This window comes from Pongo pygmaeus, chromosome 7, assembly GCF_028885625.2.
Source record: "Pongo pygmaeus isolate AG05252 chromosome 7, NHGRI_mPonPyg2-v2.0_pri, whole genome shotgun sequence".
In the NCBI taxonomy this organism is placed as follows: Eukaryota; Metazoa; Chordata; class Mammalia; order Primates; family Hominidae; genus Pongo; species Pongo pygmaeus.
In genome coordinates this window covers 1,716,940-1,735,263 of record NC_072380.2, presented here as the reverse complement: position 1 = coordinate 1,735,263, position 18,324 = coordinate 1,716,940, and the positions used below count along the sequence as shown (strand labels likewise).

Genomic DNA, 18,324 nt, shown 5'->3' with positions numbered 1-18,324 from the left:
AGACTCCCACCCACGGAGCTATGGCATCCTCGTCTGCAAGACAGGAGTGAATGACACCTCGCATCACTAGGGCCGTGCTCAGAAATGCGCTGCTCATGGGGAAGGGGCTACACGCACCTTGCGTCGTCCCTGTCACCCTCACTCTGCAGATGGAGGAGGCAGCTCGTGACCCTGATTTGACAGCTGACAGAAAACCAAAGAGCATGGACTTTACCGTTCCTGCCCTGGCTCTGCCACTTTCTAACCAGGAGCCCAGAACTTGGCTCGTTTTTGTTAGAAACAGCAGAAGCCATCGGACGCAGGCCCGGGAGGTGATGTAGGCACCGGGGGACCCCTGGGAGCACGATGGTGTCTTCAGCCACCAGAGGCCTCCGCATCCACAGCAGCACACGTGCGTCCCTCCCCACAGCCGCTGGGGATGCCGAATTCACTGCCCTGCTCCAACGGTCAGTTCTTCTCAAGGCCCCTTGAAACAGCAGATGGGAGCAGGGAGCCGACGGAGCCACCGGCTTCCCACCCGAGTGTGCACTGCTCAAGCAGGGCCGTAGGCGCCTGATGGGGAGCACTGTTTCCTGCCCAGTACTAACCTGACTGGTACTGGGCTGGTCTTCCCAGGAAAGGATGCCAAATTGAAGGAGCCATGAGGCTCTCTGTTGCTGGCAGCCTGGATGCTCAGCGGGGTCTTAGCAAGGCCAAGCTTGGTGCCAGGGAGCCCACGATGCTGAGCTGGGGGGCCACTCACGACCCCACCGCAGTGGCCCTTGTGTTCCTACACCCATTGCACAAACTGACTCTGGCCAACAGCCCCAGACAGACCACTCTGCTCACCCCGGGGCCGGGGGCTTTCTCTCTGGAGGGCATTAACGCAGACACAAAGACACAGGCTTTTGCTTATCCTCCTTCCTACTGAGAGGACGACTGCGTGCCCTGTGTGCAGCTGTTGTGTGCGGAGGAGTGTCTTCCACGGCTTCCCACAGGGCCTTCCTCGCATAGGACGAGATAGCCAGGGCCGCAGTTCATGCAGCAAGGACAGGAGTGTCCCCATGCTCCCCCAGGGGCCGGCTGCTGCGCATGGCTGGGTGTGGACGGGGCGGCGTGATGGACGCTGTCAGAGCCACCTGCTTCCTGCCTTTTACTTCACTTTCTGAACCTGCTTGGTGCTGTCCCTAAGGTGTCATGTCCACCCCAGCCTGCAACTCACCCATCTCACGACAGCATTCCCCGGGCTGCTTAGCTCAGAGTCGGCATCTGTTCTGGGCTGCAGGTTCATATTCCCCCAAATTAATATGCCAAGGCCCTAATTCCCAGTGTGATGGCCTCTGGGAGGGGATGAGGTCAACAGGGTGGGGCCCTCATGATGGGATCGTGTCTTTGTAAGAGAACTTGCTTCCTCTCCCTCATGGGAAGACATGGTGAGAAGCTGGCTGGCTGCAGGCCAGGAAGGAGCCCTCACCACGACCCAGCCGTGCGGGCAACTGGATCTGACTTAGCCTCCAGCACAGGGAGAAATCAACGTGGCGAGGCTGCCCAGTCTATGGTGGTGTGTTCTGCAGCCCGCGCTGAGACAGTGGCCTCTGTATGGATCCTGGCACCCAATTTTGACTGGGCCTAGTACCACCCAAGCTCCATTTTTCAAATGGGGGATAACTGAGAGTCTGGCTCTGCAGCTTTGTGGGCTGTGCTGTTACAGCAACGTCTCAGCGTAGTCATATCTGCATCATCATGAGGCCAGGCAAGGCGCCTGTGCTGCAGAAGTGGTTCAGCAGGCTTGTCCCTGCTCTTGGCCCCATTCAAAACTGCCAGCCTTAGAGGCTCCCCAGAAATGAGTTGGAGGAGTCTTCCCATGTGTAGTGCATGCTGGGTCCAAACTCCAGAGGTCCCCCAGTCACTGCTCCCCAGAATGGCATGGAGCGTGGGGTATGGTTTGCCCTTTACCTCATAGGGTATATCAGGGCATGCTCAGATGCTGAAACCCCAGAAGCTTCAATGATGTGGCAGGCCTCCGATATCTCCCAGCTTCAGGCAGACACCTGCCTTCCTAGGTCACCTGGGTTCTCCCAGGTCCAGGCAGCATGAGATCATCAACACAGTAGTGACCCTGTAGCCTTATAGTAAAGCCAGGGTTCACAGCACAGTGGGCAAGGCAGTAAGTGTACTGCAGTCCTCGCCAAGTCAAGGCAAACTGTCTTCTCTCCATGGATAGGGTGTGGAGAAGAGTGCAGTTGCTGAATCGGCAGCTGTGCTCATCTGTTCCGGTAAAGACGCTATTTGTCACAGCAGCTGTGACTGGAGAGACTACCTGGTCACGCTGTAGGACCCCACTGCCGCCTTCCACCACAGCCTGGTGTCTGCAGTGCCCAGTTCCATGAATTACATGGGAATCGGTGGGCACTGGAATTTCACCATCCTTTGGGCCTCTGACGGCGGCTCTGATCTCTGCGATTCCTCCAGGAAGGCAGGATGGATTTACTAACTTGGTAGGAATGGGGAGGGGTGTTCAGAGCCTTCCAATTGATGGTCCCTAATCCAGTGGCTCTGACTTCACAGGTTAAGGAACAGTGATGGTTTCTGCCAGCTGCCAGCTCTGTCCATCCCAATTATACACCTGGAGACCCACAGGCCCTTGTGAGACGGACATGGGCCTAACTGTGCGAACCATGTGGCTTTCATAAGACCCATCTACAGCCCAAGGTGCCGCTCTGCTTGTCTGCTCAGCGGCGACTCAGAGCCTGGACAGTTTCCAAGGTCTGCTCTTTCCTGTTACCACTGCAGTCTTCCCAGCACGCGCATGCAGGTCCCTTTGGGGAAGCATCGACCATATATGCCTGCAGCCTACGTTTGGGGTCCTTCCTCAGGTGAACCTGACTCCCCCTTCAGTCAATGAGCTCCGAGCCTGTGAGCTGACTCAGGTGTGGGACTTGGACCACGACCTGCGGGTTTTCGTTCATTGCTGAGCAATGTCTCTTGGTGCCTTCCTGTCTCCGTTCAGGCTGCTGTGATGAAATACCAAGCCTGGCCATGCCCCAGGGCAGGACAGGGGCCCCATCAGGAGGTGAGATCATGGTGCCAGCCAGGCTCCTTGTTGATCAAGTTACTGAGGGTCTGCCCAGCAGATGGGGGCCCGGAAGCTGGGGCAGACACAGCCATTTGGCCCTGGGCTCCCACGTGTCCTGCTGTCACTGGGTTAATCCCTGTCCAGGAAGAGCCCAGGGCTCTGCAGAGGAGAGGGGGAATAAACCGACAGTGGCAACCCCAAAGGGATGCTTTTTCTCTCTTGTCCCATCCCCAGGGCCTAAGACAGAGCTTGGCCTCACCTCTGACACTCAACAGGTCCTCAGTAGAAGCTTGTTGCTTAGCGAACGCACTTGCCTCTATGCACGGCTTCATTCGTTGGTGATATGCTTGTTTTCCTCATTCACTGTGAACCTGTGAAAGCAGAACCCGTGTCCCGGCATAGCGGGAGTTCTCTGTAGCCCACATTCTCCAACCTCTTCCTCCCTCAAAGCCCTCCTGCGTCTGCCTCTCTCAGGATCTCTGGAAGTCTCTCTTCTCTAGGAGGGCAGGGGGAGGTAAGCAGTCAGTTACACAGACCCCACTCTGTCCATGTCCCGCACCTTCAATCGTGTGGAAAGATTTCTGTCCCAGCAAGTTAACTTTACACATCCATTTCATCTGTCCATGTAAGATGTTGGCCCTGGTCTGGTAAAACACCCATAATAGGAACATTTTACAGGAAATTCATTCTACTCATGACATAACTCAAAATGGAATGGCCAAGTACAGGCTGGGCATGACTGTGAAGTCACAGCCACTGGATTAGGGACCATCAATTGGAAGGCTCTGAACACCCCTCCCCTTTTCTACCAAATTAGTAAACCCATCCTGCCTTCCTGGAAGAACAGCAGAGATCAGAGCCGCCATCAGAGGCTTGAAGGGTGGCAAAATTCTGCCAACCAACTCCTGGCTCACACTAGGAATCTTAGCACTTTGGGAGGCTCAGACACGAGAACTGCTTGAGGTCAGGAGTTTGAGACTATCCTGGATAACATAGCGAGACCCCATCTCTACAAAATGTTAAAAAGAAAAAAAGAGTTAGGTGCTGGTGTGCATCTGTAGTCCCAGCTACTCAGGAGACAGGTGGGAGAATTGCTTGAACCTGGGAGGTTGAGACTGCAGTGACTGTGGGAGCCCAGGGGGTTATGATCACACACCCCTGCACTGCAGCCTGTGCGACAGAGGGAGACTTTATCTCTTCAAACAAACAAAGAACAAGTACATGGGTTGCTTGAAAGATTCCCAGTGCCTACTTCCAATTCAGAGCACTGTCCTCCACGCAGTTGGGTGCGTTGCTGGGATTCAGACACGGAGTCTCCCCAAAGCAGCAAGTGGTGATGCAGCTAGGAATGGGCAGGCCAAGCTCCCCACAGAACGGGCAGGCCAAGCCCCCCCACCCAGCCCCCTGAGAGTGATTGTCCCTTTCCACTTGACACAGAAAAGAGGCAACTCGTCCTACTGCATTTTAAAATAAAAATACTTTATTGATGAAGTCAGACAGCAGCTAACAGTTTGAGAAGCTTGGGAAGAAATCACTTTCACATGGGGGATATATGCAACCTAGAAAATATTTGGCTAAGTCATAAAATTAACATTTTTAGTCATCTGTAAAGTGCTGAGACATTTATTTCTGGTGACTGCCTGTGTTAGGATTTTTTTCTTGTTATCCGTCCAGTAAGTGAAACATTGAAATCACATTGAGCAGGATGGAGCTCAGTAAGTATGCACCTTGACATGATGGTGTGCACTCATTATGCACCTTCTCACGCGGGATTGGCTCTGCAACTGCAGAATAGAAACTGATGCGTTCTGCAGAGGAGGCATCTGCACAACAGACAGGCTGGCCCGAGGTCACACTTCTTGGCCTGGGTCCCGCTCAGTGACAGCAGCCAGCATGGCCTAGCACCAGGAGTCATTCGGAGCATGCGTGCTAAAGCAGACACAGCATTCCAGGTCAACAGGGGCAAGAAGCCGCACGAAGGAACTAAGCAAGACTTCTCTGCCTATCTCCTCTAATACTAAAGCACACACGTTTCTCATGTGGATAGTCACTCTATTTATACGAGAAGGGAGGAATAATTTGGTGTTGATGCTTGAGTCCAAATGTTGACAGGCGTTGAGCATTTTGGTTCAAAGCAATTATTATTTGTGAAATGCTACAGATAATATATTGACTGAAACATTAACTGTTAATTTTTTAATAGAAAAATGCAATATAAAAATATTACTTTGTTAAAATATACAGTACACACATTATACCACTTTGGAAAACCTAGCTCACTTCTGAAAGCAAATCATGCTAACTGGACTGGTAGGTGTTACCCGGCTTTTAAAATTGTTAACAAATTTTATTCTGAAATTCAAAAATATAGAATATAAATAAAAGTCGTGAATCTGAATCAGGTAAAACTATTTTAAGAATTGTTAATAAATGCCTGCACTACTGAATACATATATTTTCTCATAAATTCTTAGTCTGCAAATGCTCTGATACAATAGGTCTAACGCTGATGAAGTTTAACATTTAGTATTTATATATGGACTACAGCAGTCAAAAAGAATGTGGTATTTTCCCAGAACTGCACTCAATTACTCGAAAATTGCATCAGTCTTCTGCCTTCGTGAGAAGTGCCTGTAATTACTTCTGCTGTACCAAAGAGAAGGAAGGAATTGGCAGGGACGCCACCATTACGCTATTGCACGTTTCTCCCCCAAATACTGTTTTTAATTTATTCCCAACCAGTGTAGACACAGCTTAATCACTCAGGCTGTAGCATTAGCTGAGAAGTCACCCTTGATTGCAAATTCCGACAGCAGGAGGCGGCCGTCCTGCTTATATATTCAGCAGAGGGATCTGCCAGACCATGACGGACGGCGCCAGCTCTTCCTGGTGGGGCTGCCGGGCCTTCCTGTGCACCCGGCGGTGGCCCTGCCCTCCACAGACCACCAGCGCCGAGTTGGCCTTGGCTTTCTTGGCCCGGCGTGCTTTGCTTCTCAGCGAGACAGGATCCTTCAGGAGGTCATAGATGGTGCTGTCCTCTGATCTGTGCTCTAGAGAGCTGGAGCCGTGAGACAAGCTCAGGGACCCAGACGAGGAGGACACGTCGCTTTTCTGAGTCATCGATCCCAGCGAATCTCCCAACCAGATGGCTGCGTCAGGGTCGCCCTGGCTCAGGGATGAACCGGCTCCTTCACTCGGAAGTGCGTCCTTCTGGTCTTCGTCCTGGGGCTCGGGGCCGGGAGCCAGGCTGTCCCTGGATTTGTCCTTGTCTTTCTCGTGCAGAGCCGTGGCCAGGACGATGAATTTGACAGGACCGTTGTGTGCATGGTAGGAGACCATGCCTCTTCCTGAAAAGGGAAACAGTTCAACAGCTGTCTTTTAAAATAGGCAAAATTTGAGAGAAGGAAGCAAAAACCCCAACACATTCCTCCCTGCCCAAATAACGAAGCCTGTAAGTAACTTGCATACTTGAATAATAGGCTACAATGAAAATATCTGGATTATATTCTTCTGGGTTTTTAGTTAATGTGAAGAAGGCTTTAAAAATGATTTTCTAAAATAGAAAGTTGTGTTTTCCTCAGCAGTACTTCAGTTCTAATACTCATATTGTACTTTTCAAAGTAATAAAATAGTCATTTTTCCATTCTGCATAAAATACCTTCTAACTTACCCTATGGAAATACTCTGAATTTTCCTAAGTCTTGATTAGAAATATTAATGCCTGAAATGTGTTGGTTTGGGAATGAAATGACTAAACTACCGGCTGCCTGCCATTTTTCATTACAAAAACATTATGGGGTTCAGAACAATTTAACTCTATAGTTTGATTAAAATTAGGACTTTCGGTTTTCAGGTGATGTGATTCAAATTTTCAAGTCATGATCGTATCAGAAACACCTGCAGGTCTTCTTAATGCCACACAGAGCCCCGAAACCCCCACACTGATTCTGTAAGCATCACGTGGGCCTGGCGTGTCTTCTGGATGCTTCGTGGGTGACGTGACATATGGACAGTGGCACGTGTCCTTTCCCCAAGTGCTTTCAGATGAAACAGGCCCCAGCCCTCACCATCATCCTACTCTGGCCAAGGCAGATGACATCACTGAATCTTCCACCATGGTGAGAGTCCATTTCCCAAAGAGGAGAGTGGCAAAGTGAAGTCTGCAGGGAGCAGGAGCTGGGGGGACTGTGCAGGGACAGGGCCGCTCATCACCTGGCGAAGCACACACCTATGTTCCCCGCACACCAGCGATGCTGCCCCTGGGCATGCCCCCAGAAGGAGCTTCTGGGCATGCCCCCAGAAGGAGCTTCTGCCCATGTCAGCAGAGTCAGCCACACAAATATTCAGAGACTTGATGTGTAATGCAAATGGGTAGCACCTAGCTACCATCCAGAGAAACACAGTGAGTGCACCTCCTTTCAGGAAGCACCTAGCTACCCATCCAGAGAAACACAGTGAGAGTGCACCTCCTTTCAGGGAGCACCTAGCTACCCACCCAGAGAAACTATGAGAGTGCACCTCCTTTCAGGATGCACCTAGCTACCCATCCAGAGAAACACAATGAGTCCACCTCCTTTCAGGAAGCACCTAGCTACCCATCTAGAGAAACAGTGAGAGTGCACCTCCTTTCAGGAAGCACCTAGCTACCCATCCAGTGAAACAGTGAGAGTGCACCTCCTTTCAGGATGCACCTAGCTACCCATCCAGAGAAACAGTGAGAGTGCACCTCCTTTCAGGAAGCACCTAGCTACCCATCCAGAGAAACACAGTGAGTGCACCTCCTTTCAGGAAGCACCTAGCTACCCATCCAGAGAAACACAGTGAGTCCACCTCCTTTCAGGAAGCACCTAGCTACCCACCGGGAGAAACGGTGAGAGTGCACCTCCTTTCAGGGAGCACCTAGCTACCCAACCAGAGAAACAGTGAGAGTGCACCTCCTTTCAGGAAGCACCTAGCTACCCCTCCAGAGGAACACAGTGAGTGCACCTCCTTTGAGGAAGCACCTGGCTACCCATCCAGAGAAACAGTGAGAGGGCACCTCCTTTCAGGAAGCACCTAGCTACCCATCCAGGGAAACAGTGAGAGTGCACCTCCTTTCAGGGAGCACCTAGCTACCCATCCAGAGAAACACAGTGAGTGCACCTCCTTTTAGGAAGCACCTAGCTACCCATCCAGAGAAACAGAGTGCACCTCCTTTCAGGAAGCACCTAGCTACCCAACCAGAGAAACAGTGAGAGTGCACCTCCTTTTAGGATGCACCTGGCTATCCATCCAGAGGAACAGTGAGAGTGCACCTCCTTTCAGGGAGCACCTGGCTATCCATCCAGAGGAACACAATGAGGGCACCTCCTTTCAGAGGCAGGCTGCAGGCAGGGAGAGGAAAGCACTGTAGCTGCGGCACCAGCAGGGACTGACCCCAGCAATGCCTAGAGAAAAAGCGACAGAGGCTGTGTGCACCACGGGACAGCTACAGAAAATGCAAAAACAGGAAAGGTGAAAAGAACCCTTTAAGATACAAATTGGTACAACTACAGAGGAGGACCAAAGGAATAATTGACATAAAACTCAGCAACATCATTTCCTAGGGTGTGAGCGGAGAGGGCTGAGGCTGAGAAGGGGCGGCTGAGGCTCAGTGTGTGAGTCACAGCCCCTTCTGAGCTGGGCACAGGCATGTGGCCTCTTCTCATTACCATTTAAACTGTGAAACTGCATTATGCACAATTCTATGTATTTACAGGCTGAGTGTCACTTATCTGAAATTGTTGGGACCACAAGTGTTTTGGATTTTTTTTTTTTAATGTTGGAATATTTGCATTGCACTTGCTGGTTGAGCATCCCAAATCTGAAATCCAAAATCTGAATACCTCCAATGAGCACTGCCTTTCAGCATCACGTCGACACAGAATCTGGAGCATCTGAGGCCAAGGCAGGCGAATCACTTGAGGTCAGGAGTTCGAGACCAGCCTGGCCAACATGATGAAACCTCATCTCTACTAAAAATACAAAAATTAGCCAGGCATGGTGGCTGGTGCCTGTAATCCCAGCTACTAGGGAGGCTGAGGCAGGAGAATAGCTGGAACCCGGCAGGCAGAGGGTGCAGTGAGCCGAGACTGTGCCACTGGACTCCGTCCTGGGTGACAGAGTGAGACTCTGTCTCAAAAAGAAAAAAAAAAAATTTGGAGCATTTTGCATTTTGTTTTTGGATTTGGGGTCCTCAACATGTACAATCCCATAGATCATAATAAAAACATAAATTAGGAAATGAATGGCAAAACTAGAATTCCTTAATCCTCATGGGTGGACCTGCCAAAATCTGAGTGCACAGAAGCCACCGTCAGGTCGGCCTGGGAGAAAATCACAGAAATGGAGCCCGTAGGAACAGTTCTGTTCTACAAGCTTCCTGCAAAGCGTTTTCTCTGTTAGTATTTCCCCCGGCTGACATCGTAACCCACATAGAATCTAAGGCCGTGGTTTACTGAACTTACAGGACGAGGAGTTTTCCGCGTCACTGCAGGCTCCGCACACACCACTTCTGCTGGCTGCGTTCTACCCATTACCGGCAATGCCACCATTTTATTAAATGGCCCAATCCCTCATTACGAACTGCGGGTCACCTCCTGTTTTGTGCTGTTAAAAATTAAATGCTGTGGCAAATGTCTTTTTGCATCATACTTTGTTCCTAGATTAGGCTGTTTCCTGGGCCAATTCCCTGGATTGGGAATCCTGATTCCAGACACACAAGCATATTTTAAGGCCTCCAATCCCTAATGCGACCGTGCTTTCCAGAAAGGCCATGTGCTCCAGCCTGAGCTCTTACTGACATTGCAACAGCACAACGGAGCCTTTTCAGATCCCCGGCTTCCTTCTTCACAACATAAAATACAGAAAGGAACGATGGAGATCCCAGCTTCCTTCTTCACAACATAAAATACAGAAAGGAATGACGGAGATCCTGGCTTCCTTCCTCACAATATAAAACACGGAAAGGAACAATGGAGATCCCGGCTTCCTTCTTCACAATATAAAACACAGAAAGGAATGATGGAAACTAATTCTGGCAGTAAACAGAATATGAAAACATAAGATTCTCCTTGGACTACTAAGGTAATAAACAGAAAAAAATATAAATTGATAATTCCAATTAAACAGACAGTCTATTAAGTCATTATAATACACTGAAAAAGCACAGATAATATGAATTGTTTAAACAATCCTAGGATGTTAAATCACACTACACACTGCTATGCTCCACGAGTCTGCAAGACAGGATGCAGCCACTCAGTCTGCAGGTGCCACTCACCGGTCACTTTGGGAATCCCTTGCAGACGTGGGACCGGCAGGGCCACGAGGACTCCCAGGCTGGTGCCGACCATCAGCAATCCGTGGCAGACAAGCAGGCTCGTCACCGACAGCCGCTGGTGCCCTGGGCGGAAAGACACGAGTGGCTTCGGGTCTCGTTTGTGTAGCAGAGGTGGTGGGGCAGTGAGGGGGTGCTGGAAACCCCACAGGCCTGTTGTGCCACCACCAAATCCGCCAGGGGCAGGATGTGGCACAGGAGTTCCCAAACCCGAGCACCAGGCTCCCTCAACCACATGAGCAAGACAAGGGTCTTGGGGGCATGCCCTGCACCTGCACCTGAACAGAACAGGCCAGATGTCTGGCTGGGTCTCCTGGACTGTCCTCTGCATGGCTCTGCTCAGCCCCTTCAGCCATGAATCAAGCCCCTGGATGAATCTGTCTAAACCGTTTGCTTCTGGGCCGTGTAGCACGTGAGCTCGTGAGCCCCCGACATACACAGCGGCCTGTGGTTCTTTGGGAGCACAGAGGCCCCTTTACAAGTGAGGAGAGGTCTCTTAATGGGCACGGCTGGACTTGAGTAACGGGCCCTCAGCTGCAGTTGGACCCTAGAGGGGAAATGAAAGGCCTCTCCAGGGCTCTGCGTGAAGAACATCGTCACACAGCCTCAGCACTGGACACAGCAGGGAAACACCATGGTGGATGGTGGGGTCAGAAGGGCCTTTGAGGCTCTTTGTTTGGTTTTGATTTGCTTTACAGCCAAGGATCTGAAGCCCAGAGAAAGTAAACAATTTGCTCCGGCAGTGACAAGGCTAGAAAGTGGCTGCAAAACAATGTGGGAGACGCCTGGCCTATTCCAAGACCGTGCCTCAATGCAGTTTCAGGAAGACCCCTGCCTCACCGTGGCTACAGGGAAGACCCCCGCCTCACCGTGGCTACAGGGAAGACCCCACCTCACAGCGGTTAAAGGGAAGACCCCGCCTCACCGTGGCTACAGGGAAGACCCCGCCTCCCTGTGGCTACAGGGAACACCCCGCCTCACCGTGGCTACAGGGAAAACCCCGCCTCCCGGCGGTTACAGGGAAGACCCCCGCCTCACGGCGGCTACAGGGAAGACCCCGCCTCCCGGCGGTTACAGGGAAGACCCCCGCCTCACGGCGGCTACAGGGAAGACCCCGCCTCACGGCGGTTAAAGGGAAGACCCCGCCTCACTGTGGCTACAGGGAAGACCCCGCCTCACGGCGGTTAAAGGGAAGACCCCGCCTCACGGCGGTTACAGGGAAGACCCCCGCCTCACTGTGGCTACAGGGAAGACCCTGCCTCACGTAGGTTACAAGGAAGACCCCGCCTCACGGCGGTTACAGGGAAGACCGCGCCTCACGGTGGTTACAGGGTGGGAGATGCATGGCCTGTTTCAAGACCCCACATCACTGCAGTTACAGGATGGGAGACACAGCACCTGCTCCAAAGACCCCACCTCACTGGATTTACAGGGTGGGAGACGCATCACCTACTCCAAAGACCCCACCTCACTGTGGTTACAGGAAGACCACCTCATGGCGGTTACAGGGTGGGAGATGCATGGCCTGCTCCAAAGACCCTGCCTCACTGTGGTTACAGGAAGACCACCTCATGGCGGTTACAGGGTGGGAGATGCATGGCCTGCTGCAAAGACCCTGCCTCACTGTGGTTACAGGGTGGGAGACGTATCAGCTGCTCCAAAGACCCCGCCTCATTGTGGTTTCAGGGTGGGTCTGGACTTTCACATCATTCCACCACAACTCTGACACAATCGTCAGCATCGTGGCCTTCAAACACAGAAAAGATAATCCCCAGTGTTTCTCTGTTTAGCTCCAAAGCTGAGGAGCACAGAAGGCCAATTTAGCTTGCTCCTGAGAAGTGATGGTGAACACTTAAAAACAGTTTGATTCTTCTTTTCCGTAGACATAAAAGCTATTTTAAATATTCCTGCATTTGACCCAAAGTTCATCTCAGATAAAGAGCATGAAAAACAATCTGACACCAGAGCCAAAGACTCCATATCCACAGAGGTCAAACAGCCTCCCCCAAAACAAAAAACCCTCACTACAGAAAAAGAAAGACATTTGGTTCTATTTCTAAACACCGATTCATATTATTTTTAAAAGCTCAATAATATGCATATCCCAGGAATTCTGAATGTTTGCCTGGTCGGCGTGACTTGGTCAGGGCAATAGTGAATCCACAGCACTGTCCTGTATGTAAGCCGGCGCTGTTATTTTCTAAAGCTAATGAAAAACACGGCAGCGGCTTCAAAGCTGATACGCAGTGTACGTGATTCCCAGCTGCTCCGAAGTCCTGACCGCTCTACAACACGGGGAACAGCCCGGGGCGCAGCCGCAAAGGGAATGTGGGTGATCTTTCTAGAGCAGCAGTTTGACTCAACAGTAAGTATTTTAAGTATGAAACATGATTGTCTTATGAGAGAGAAAACCAGTGTGCATATTAGTGCAGCATCGAGCCTGAACCTGGCCTCCCCGGCCCTCCGTGTGGCACTAGGATGGGAAGCAGCCCCGCTGTGGGAGCAGGGATGTGAGATACTGGGAAGGGGAGAAGCCCCACTTGCCTGCAGGGCAAGGCTGTGGCTGCGTGACTGAAACGATGGCCTGGCTTCTGGAAGGGCTCCTGTGATGCTGGCCAAAGCTTGCATTTAATAAAAAGGATAGGCCGGGTGCAGTGGCTCTTTGGGAGGCCGAGGTGGGTGGATCCCCTGAGGCCAGGAGTTCGAGACCAGCCTGGCCAATATAGTGAAACCCCATCCCTACTAAAAATACAAAAAAAAAAAAAAAAAAACCCTAAAAAACAAAACAAAACAAAAAAATACAAAAAAACTAGCTGGGCGTGGTGGTAGGCGCCTGTAATCCCAACTACTCAGGAGCTGAGGCAGGAGAATTGCTTGAACCCAGGAGGCGGAGGTTGCAGTGAGCCAAGATCGCACCATTGCACTCCAGCCTTGGCAAAAAGAGTGAAACTCTGTTTCAAATAAATAAATAAATAAATAAATAAATAAATAAATAAATAATAAATAAAAAGGGTAAAAGCAGGTAAAAACCCGATATGAATGTTTTAAACTGGTTTCAAAGTACCCAGGAACTACGTAAAAGAGTTAAGTTCCAGAGAGTGGTTTTCCATTGCATTTTCCAAGCAGTCTGCCAATCAACATCTTTAATTTTACATGTGAAAGTTGACGGCCACAGTCATGAGATCATGCGGTCATTTTCCGAATCCAGAGGCTGCAGTGAGTGCCACTGTCCAGGCATCCCGTGCCCGTCCGGAAGCACCAACAGTGACCTAGACAGGACAGCAGGGTGTGTCCCAGATGGGGCTGGGTCCTGGGAGCTGGAGCCCATGTGAGGTCCGCTGGCGAGGTGGGAGCAGGGGCAGCTGAGGTGGTGAACGGTGATGCAGCTGCACAGTGAGGCTGGTAAATGGGTTACATGTGTGAAGTGGGACTGACTGCACTTGAGCCGCTGCTGGATGGCGACTCCGTGGTGAGCCACCAGGGCCTTCCGCAGGCAGCCACAGAGACAAGCATCTCCCGCTCTGGAGGCTGGGAGGGGCTGGAGGTGTAAACAACACCATCCAGGTTCATTCAAATAACCTCAGAGACAGAACAGTGAGTAGAAGAAGCAATAAGTCCCCCAAGTATGGGAGGGAATGCTACCAGGGGGATTTGCCCTCTGCTCTTCCCAGCCTGGAACATAAACCAAAGGACAGGCCAGGGCCACACCGGCCACTGAGAAAGGCTGTGGCTCCCAAGTCCTCAGTCTCGTTTGTTAACTCACCATCTTGAGTCAGGTTTCATTTACTGAATTCCCTTACGGTGTAGTCCATGGTCTTCAGAACAGCTACACTTTTTTTTTTTTTTTAATGGAAATTTTGGCCATTTTATTTGGTCACATAGTTCCTGGAGGCTCTGTATTCGCTCGGTGGAGACTCAGAAAGGCACAATTTACCATGTGTCTCAGCACTTTTCCATCAAAAATATCCTCCTTTGAACATGTGGGACAGAGCAGGAAACATCTGCCTGGTGACGTAACCTACTGCAACTGCTCACAACCTAAAAGCTGAGGCGCCGTGAACTCACTCGCTGTCAACTCTACTCCTTTATCACTTAGAAAGGTAACGACCGCTCTAACGAATGTGTATGTTAATCACAGACCTTCATCAACTGTTAGTCTGTGTTGAATCTGATGTAGCTTATGTGAAAGAACGTGAGCTAAATGGTTTTCAGAACTGAATTCCAAATAGAAGGAGAAAAGCCAGGTCCTTAGCTACAGATTCACGGATTCCCCAGGGGCCAGCGTGCTGAGACCCTGAGGAAGGAAGGAGGTTTCATCACGTTGTGTGAACTTATACAAAAGGCATGAGTTATAATACAGTTTGTTTTTTTTAAATTTTGTTGTTTCGGCTTGGCAAGTCTTCACTTGCAGAAGCTACCTGACTTTTATATTCCAGCAATAATACAAAAAGATAATTTTATGTCTTGTTGCCACACACACACACACACAGACAGACAGACATACGAAAACCCATTTGAGCATCGTCATGAATACAACTCTAGAATGGTTTTGTGTGTGTGCGAACAGAGCACAGAGGACATGTGTGGGCCTCCAAGAACCATCTTGGACAATAAGGAGGAGAAGAACCCAGGAGCAATGATGGCCCGGCGACCTCAGCATCCGCACACTTCAGCATGGTATGAACATGCCCCCACCAGAATGTCTAAATACAGCATGAAATGTATGAAATATTGGCTGAAAGGCAAAGACGACTAGACAGAGGAGACGAGAGGAAAGGACTCTCTGGCCTGCTCATTCCCTCTGAGTCACAAAATGCAATGAAAATCAGAACCATTTCAGTCTATGCCCCTCCGAGGATCTTACAGAGAATCACTGTCAGAAGCATCACAAACAAAACTGACCTTCTGGTGTCACCAAGGTTGGCTCTAACCCGTGTACCTTTCTCCTACTGACAAGGCCACGGTGGCAGCAGACCACAGCCTGGGAGCAGAGAACTGAATGTGGGTAAAGCAGTCAGTGTCCCCAAGAAATCACTGAAGCTGGAGCTATTTCAAACTTAGTACCGAAATGCCAGAGAAACCTGCCAACTAGAAGCACGGCGCTCCATCTGGACAGACGCATGTGTTTGCTTTCATGCGGGTCTAAAATGCAGACCTGACTATGTCGTGCAGGAATAAGTAAAGACCCACGATTCAGGGGCCCCCAGAGCAGGGGGCTAAGGGCACGCACTGTGGCCGTGGAGAGCCAGCCCAGGATGTTGGAGGGGTCCCGGAGGGTGGGCGCCAGGGGACGGTGGCTCTGCAGAGCCCCATGCATCTGCTACCAAGTGAGAGGCTTGTGGTGGGCTTGGGATGGATCCATCATCAGCCGCCTGGAAACTATGAGCTGAAGGGTGAAAAGTCCCAAGGAAGGCTCAGCGCCCAGCCACAGACAACTTTATTCATCCAAAACACGCAACACAGGCAGCTGCGATTTAGCCAGAACCTGCGACCTGAGCAGCCGACAAGGGCTCTGCATTCTGATTCTGGGTGGGTGCAGGACTGTGTTGGGTGCTCTATGCTTGGAGGGAAGCAGGATAATTCCGTCTTTCTCTTCTACAGGAGAGGTCAAAGACAGTATCTAAAACAAAACATCAAGAACCTGCCATACAGGAGTGGCTTTTGAGCAGCAGCAGTAGGGAGGCGGGCGGGAGAGGCAGCTGACAGCAGGGTGGGGTATGGGGACGGTGGGGGTGCCGGGGCGGGTGCTGACAGTGGGTGGGGTGCTGGGATGAGAGGGTGGGCGCTGACTGCGGGGTGGGGTGTGAGGATGGGGTGTGAGGAGGCAGGGTTGGGTGCTGACAATGGGTGGGGTGCTGGGATGCGGGCGAGGCTGTGGGTCCCCAGAGCGCAGGCTTTCCTATCCTGCTTTGCTTTTCATAGCCTGGGCGTGAGTGCTGTTGGGTTTTATTAAATCGTGTGCAAGGGTTATTTTATTAAGAAATCAAATTCAAAATACAAACTCCACTCACACTTGCCAGAGCCTTCCCTTCATTAGGAGTTTCTTTCTGATCCTAACCGGAGAGGGATAAACACCAAGGATCCTGCGGGGCCGCTTCATTTCCATGGCTGCTCTCGGAACTCTGGAACCAGGGTAACCGTGGGCTGCTTCTCCTAGGAGGGAGGTCTGCGCTGCAGGGCAGCTGGGGCAGGATTTGGTGGCTCAGATGCTGGAGCCCACGGGAGGTCGAGTGGAGAGGTTTTTCTCACAACACCCTCCTCACCTCCCATTGTGTACAGAACTTTGAACACATGGACACTCACTGCCGCGTGAGAGCGTGCTTTGGCAATTACGGATGTGACTTGGTTTTGTCCCAACAACGACAGCCTATTCCTGCAGCAAACATTTGCTCCAGCAGTGAGTGCTCCAAAGAAAACACAAGGTCCGCAGCAGAGCATCTGCTTTCTGAGCTACAGGGACTTAACCATTTTGGTTCTCTAAATATAAACTTGCATGTTACATAAACCTCCTTTTCCTCACTAAGAGAAATCTCCTGTAGTATTTTAACAATGACTTGTACAGTTAGCCCCTGAGAAAAGAACGGCTATCACGGATCCACCGTGCACCGAATATATTCACCCTCCTACCTCCAGTGGGAGTGCGGAGGGGACGCAGAGGCCCCAAGGAACATCCCAACGCCGCCTCGTCCTCCTTATCCTCCCCTTGTCAAAGGACGGCCTCACACCCGTTAGAACCAGACCCCTAATCATTGTGGTTTTTTTCAACGTATCATAAATGGCCCGTCATGGACTGAATGTTTGTGTCTCCCCAAATTTCATTGTTGAAGCCCTGCCCGCGGTGGGATGGTGCGAGGAGGCGGGGCTTTGGGGAGGTGATTAGGGTTAGATGAGGTCATGAGGATAGGGTCCCCATGATGGCATTAGCACCCTTACAGGAAGCAGAGGAGACCCCAGGGCTCTTTCTCCACCACATGAGGCCCCAGCCAGAAGGCACCAACTGCAAAGCAGAAAGCAGATCCTCCCAGAAACCGGCCCTGCAGGCACCGTGCTCCCCGGCATGCAACCTCCAGAACGTGGAGGGGCAGCCTCTCTGGCTTGTAAGCCTGCCCGTCTGTGGCATGTGTCACAGCAGCCGAAGGGCTTGGAGGCAGAGCCCTTACTTCATGCCTTCCCCTTAAAACTGCAAACGTCTTCCAATACCCACCAGCAGGCAAAGAACCAAAACAGCCCTTCCACGGACCCCACCACGGCCTCCGGCTACCCGTGAAAGAAGCCGGTTGGGCCCCCTCCTCATTTCTTTCCTCCATCCTGTTGTAGGATGATCCTCCCAAAACTCAATGTGTAACGGCCTTCTCCCCTGCCCAGAAACTTCAGTGACACCCACCAGCAACAGGGCATTCACAAACATACGCCTCTGTTGGCCTCTCCCCAACAGCCCTCCCAGTCAAAGGGAGGCCTCCTGTTCTGTGTTCTTCAGCCTCAGGTCCTGGCTTCCCCAGGGCCTTGTTGCACCGACGATGAGAAATCGTCTCCCACCCGCTTTGACCTACAGAGATGGCACTGCCATGCGGCTCCTCCCAGCACGCGGCTCCTCCCAGCACGCCGCTCCTCCCAGCACGCGGCTCCGTCAGGGCCTCTGTGCCCTGCACCGGGAAGCGCTAAGGTGGGCTGACCGTGCTCCGTACCCCCACGTCTGTCCCTGGGCCCTGTCCCGCCCCCTTACCTGGCAGCATGCTGTGAACAGTGTCCTGCACTGGGAAGCGCTAAGGTGGGCTGACCGTGCTCCGTACCCCCACGTCTGTCCCTGGGCCCTGTCCCGCCCCCTTACCTGGCAGCATGCTGTGAACAGTGTCCTGCACTGGGAAGTGCTAAGGTGGGCTGACCGCGCTCCGCACCCCCCACGTCCATCCCC

The 18,324-nt window shown here is 51.6% G+C and overlaps 1 protein-coding gene and 1 long non-coding RNA gene across 4 annotated transcripts in view; one reads left to right on the top strand and one right to left on the bottom strand.

Moving 5' to 3' along the window:
• Window positions 1-4,513: 4,513 nt before the first annotated feature.
• The window catches only part of ARHGEF10 (Rho guanine nucleotide exchange factor 10), a 143,068-nt gene continuing 129,257 nt past the window's right edge, over window positions 4,514-18,324 (bottom strand). For all 3 annotated transcript variants that reach the window (XM_054497978.2, XM_054497977.2, XM_063668496.1), the window contains 2 exons: window positions 10,356-10,478; window positions 4,514-6,402 (listed from right to left, as the gene is read on the bottom strand). In XM_054497978.2, coding sequence (XP_054353953.1) covers window positions 5,888-6,402; window positions 10,356-10,478 — 638 coding nt within the window. In that variant the 3' untranslated portion in view covers window positions 4,514-5,887. The remainder of the gene's footprint in view (window positions 6,403-10,355; window positions 10,479-18,324) is intronic.
• On the top strand, window positions 5,851-9,063 carry LOC134739978 (uncharacterized). Its single transcript, XR_010127139.1, has 2 exons — window positions 5,851-6,506; window positions 6,909-9,063. It is a non-coding gene; the product is annotated as an uncharacterized LOC134739978 (long non-coding RNA).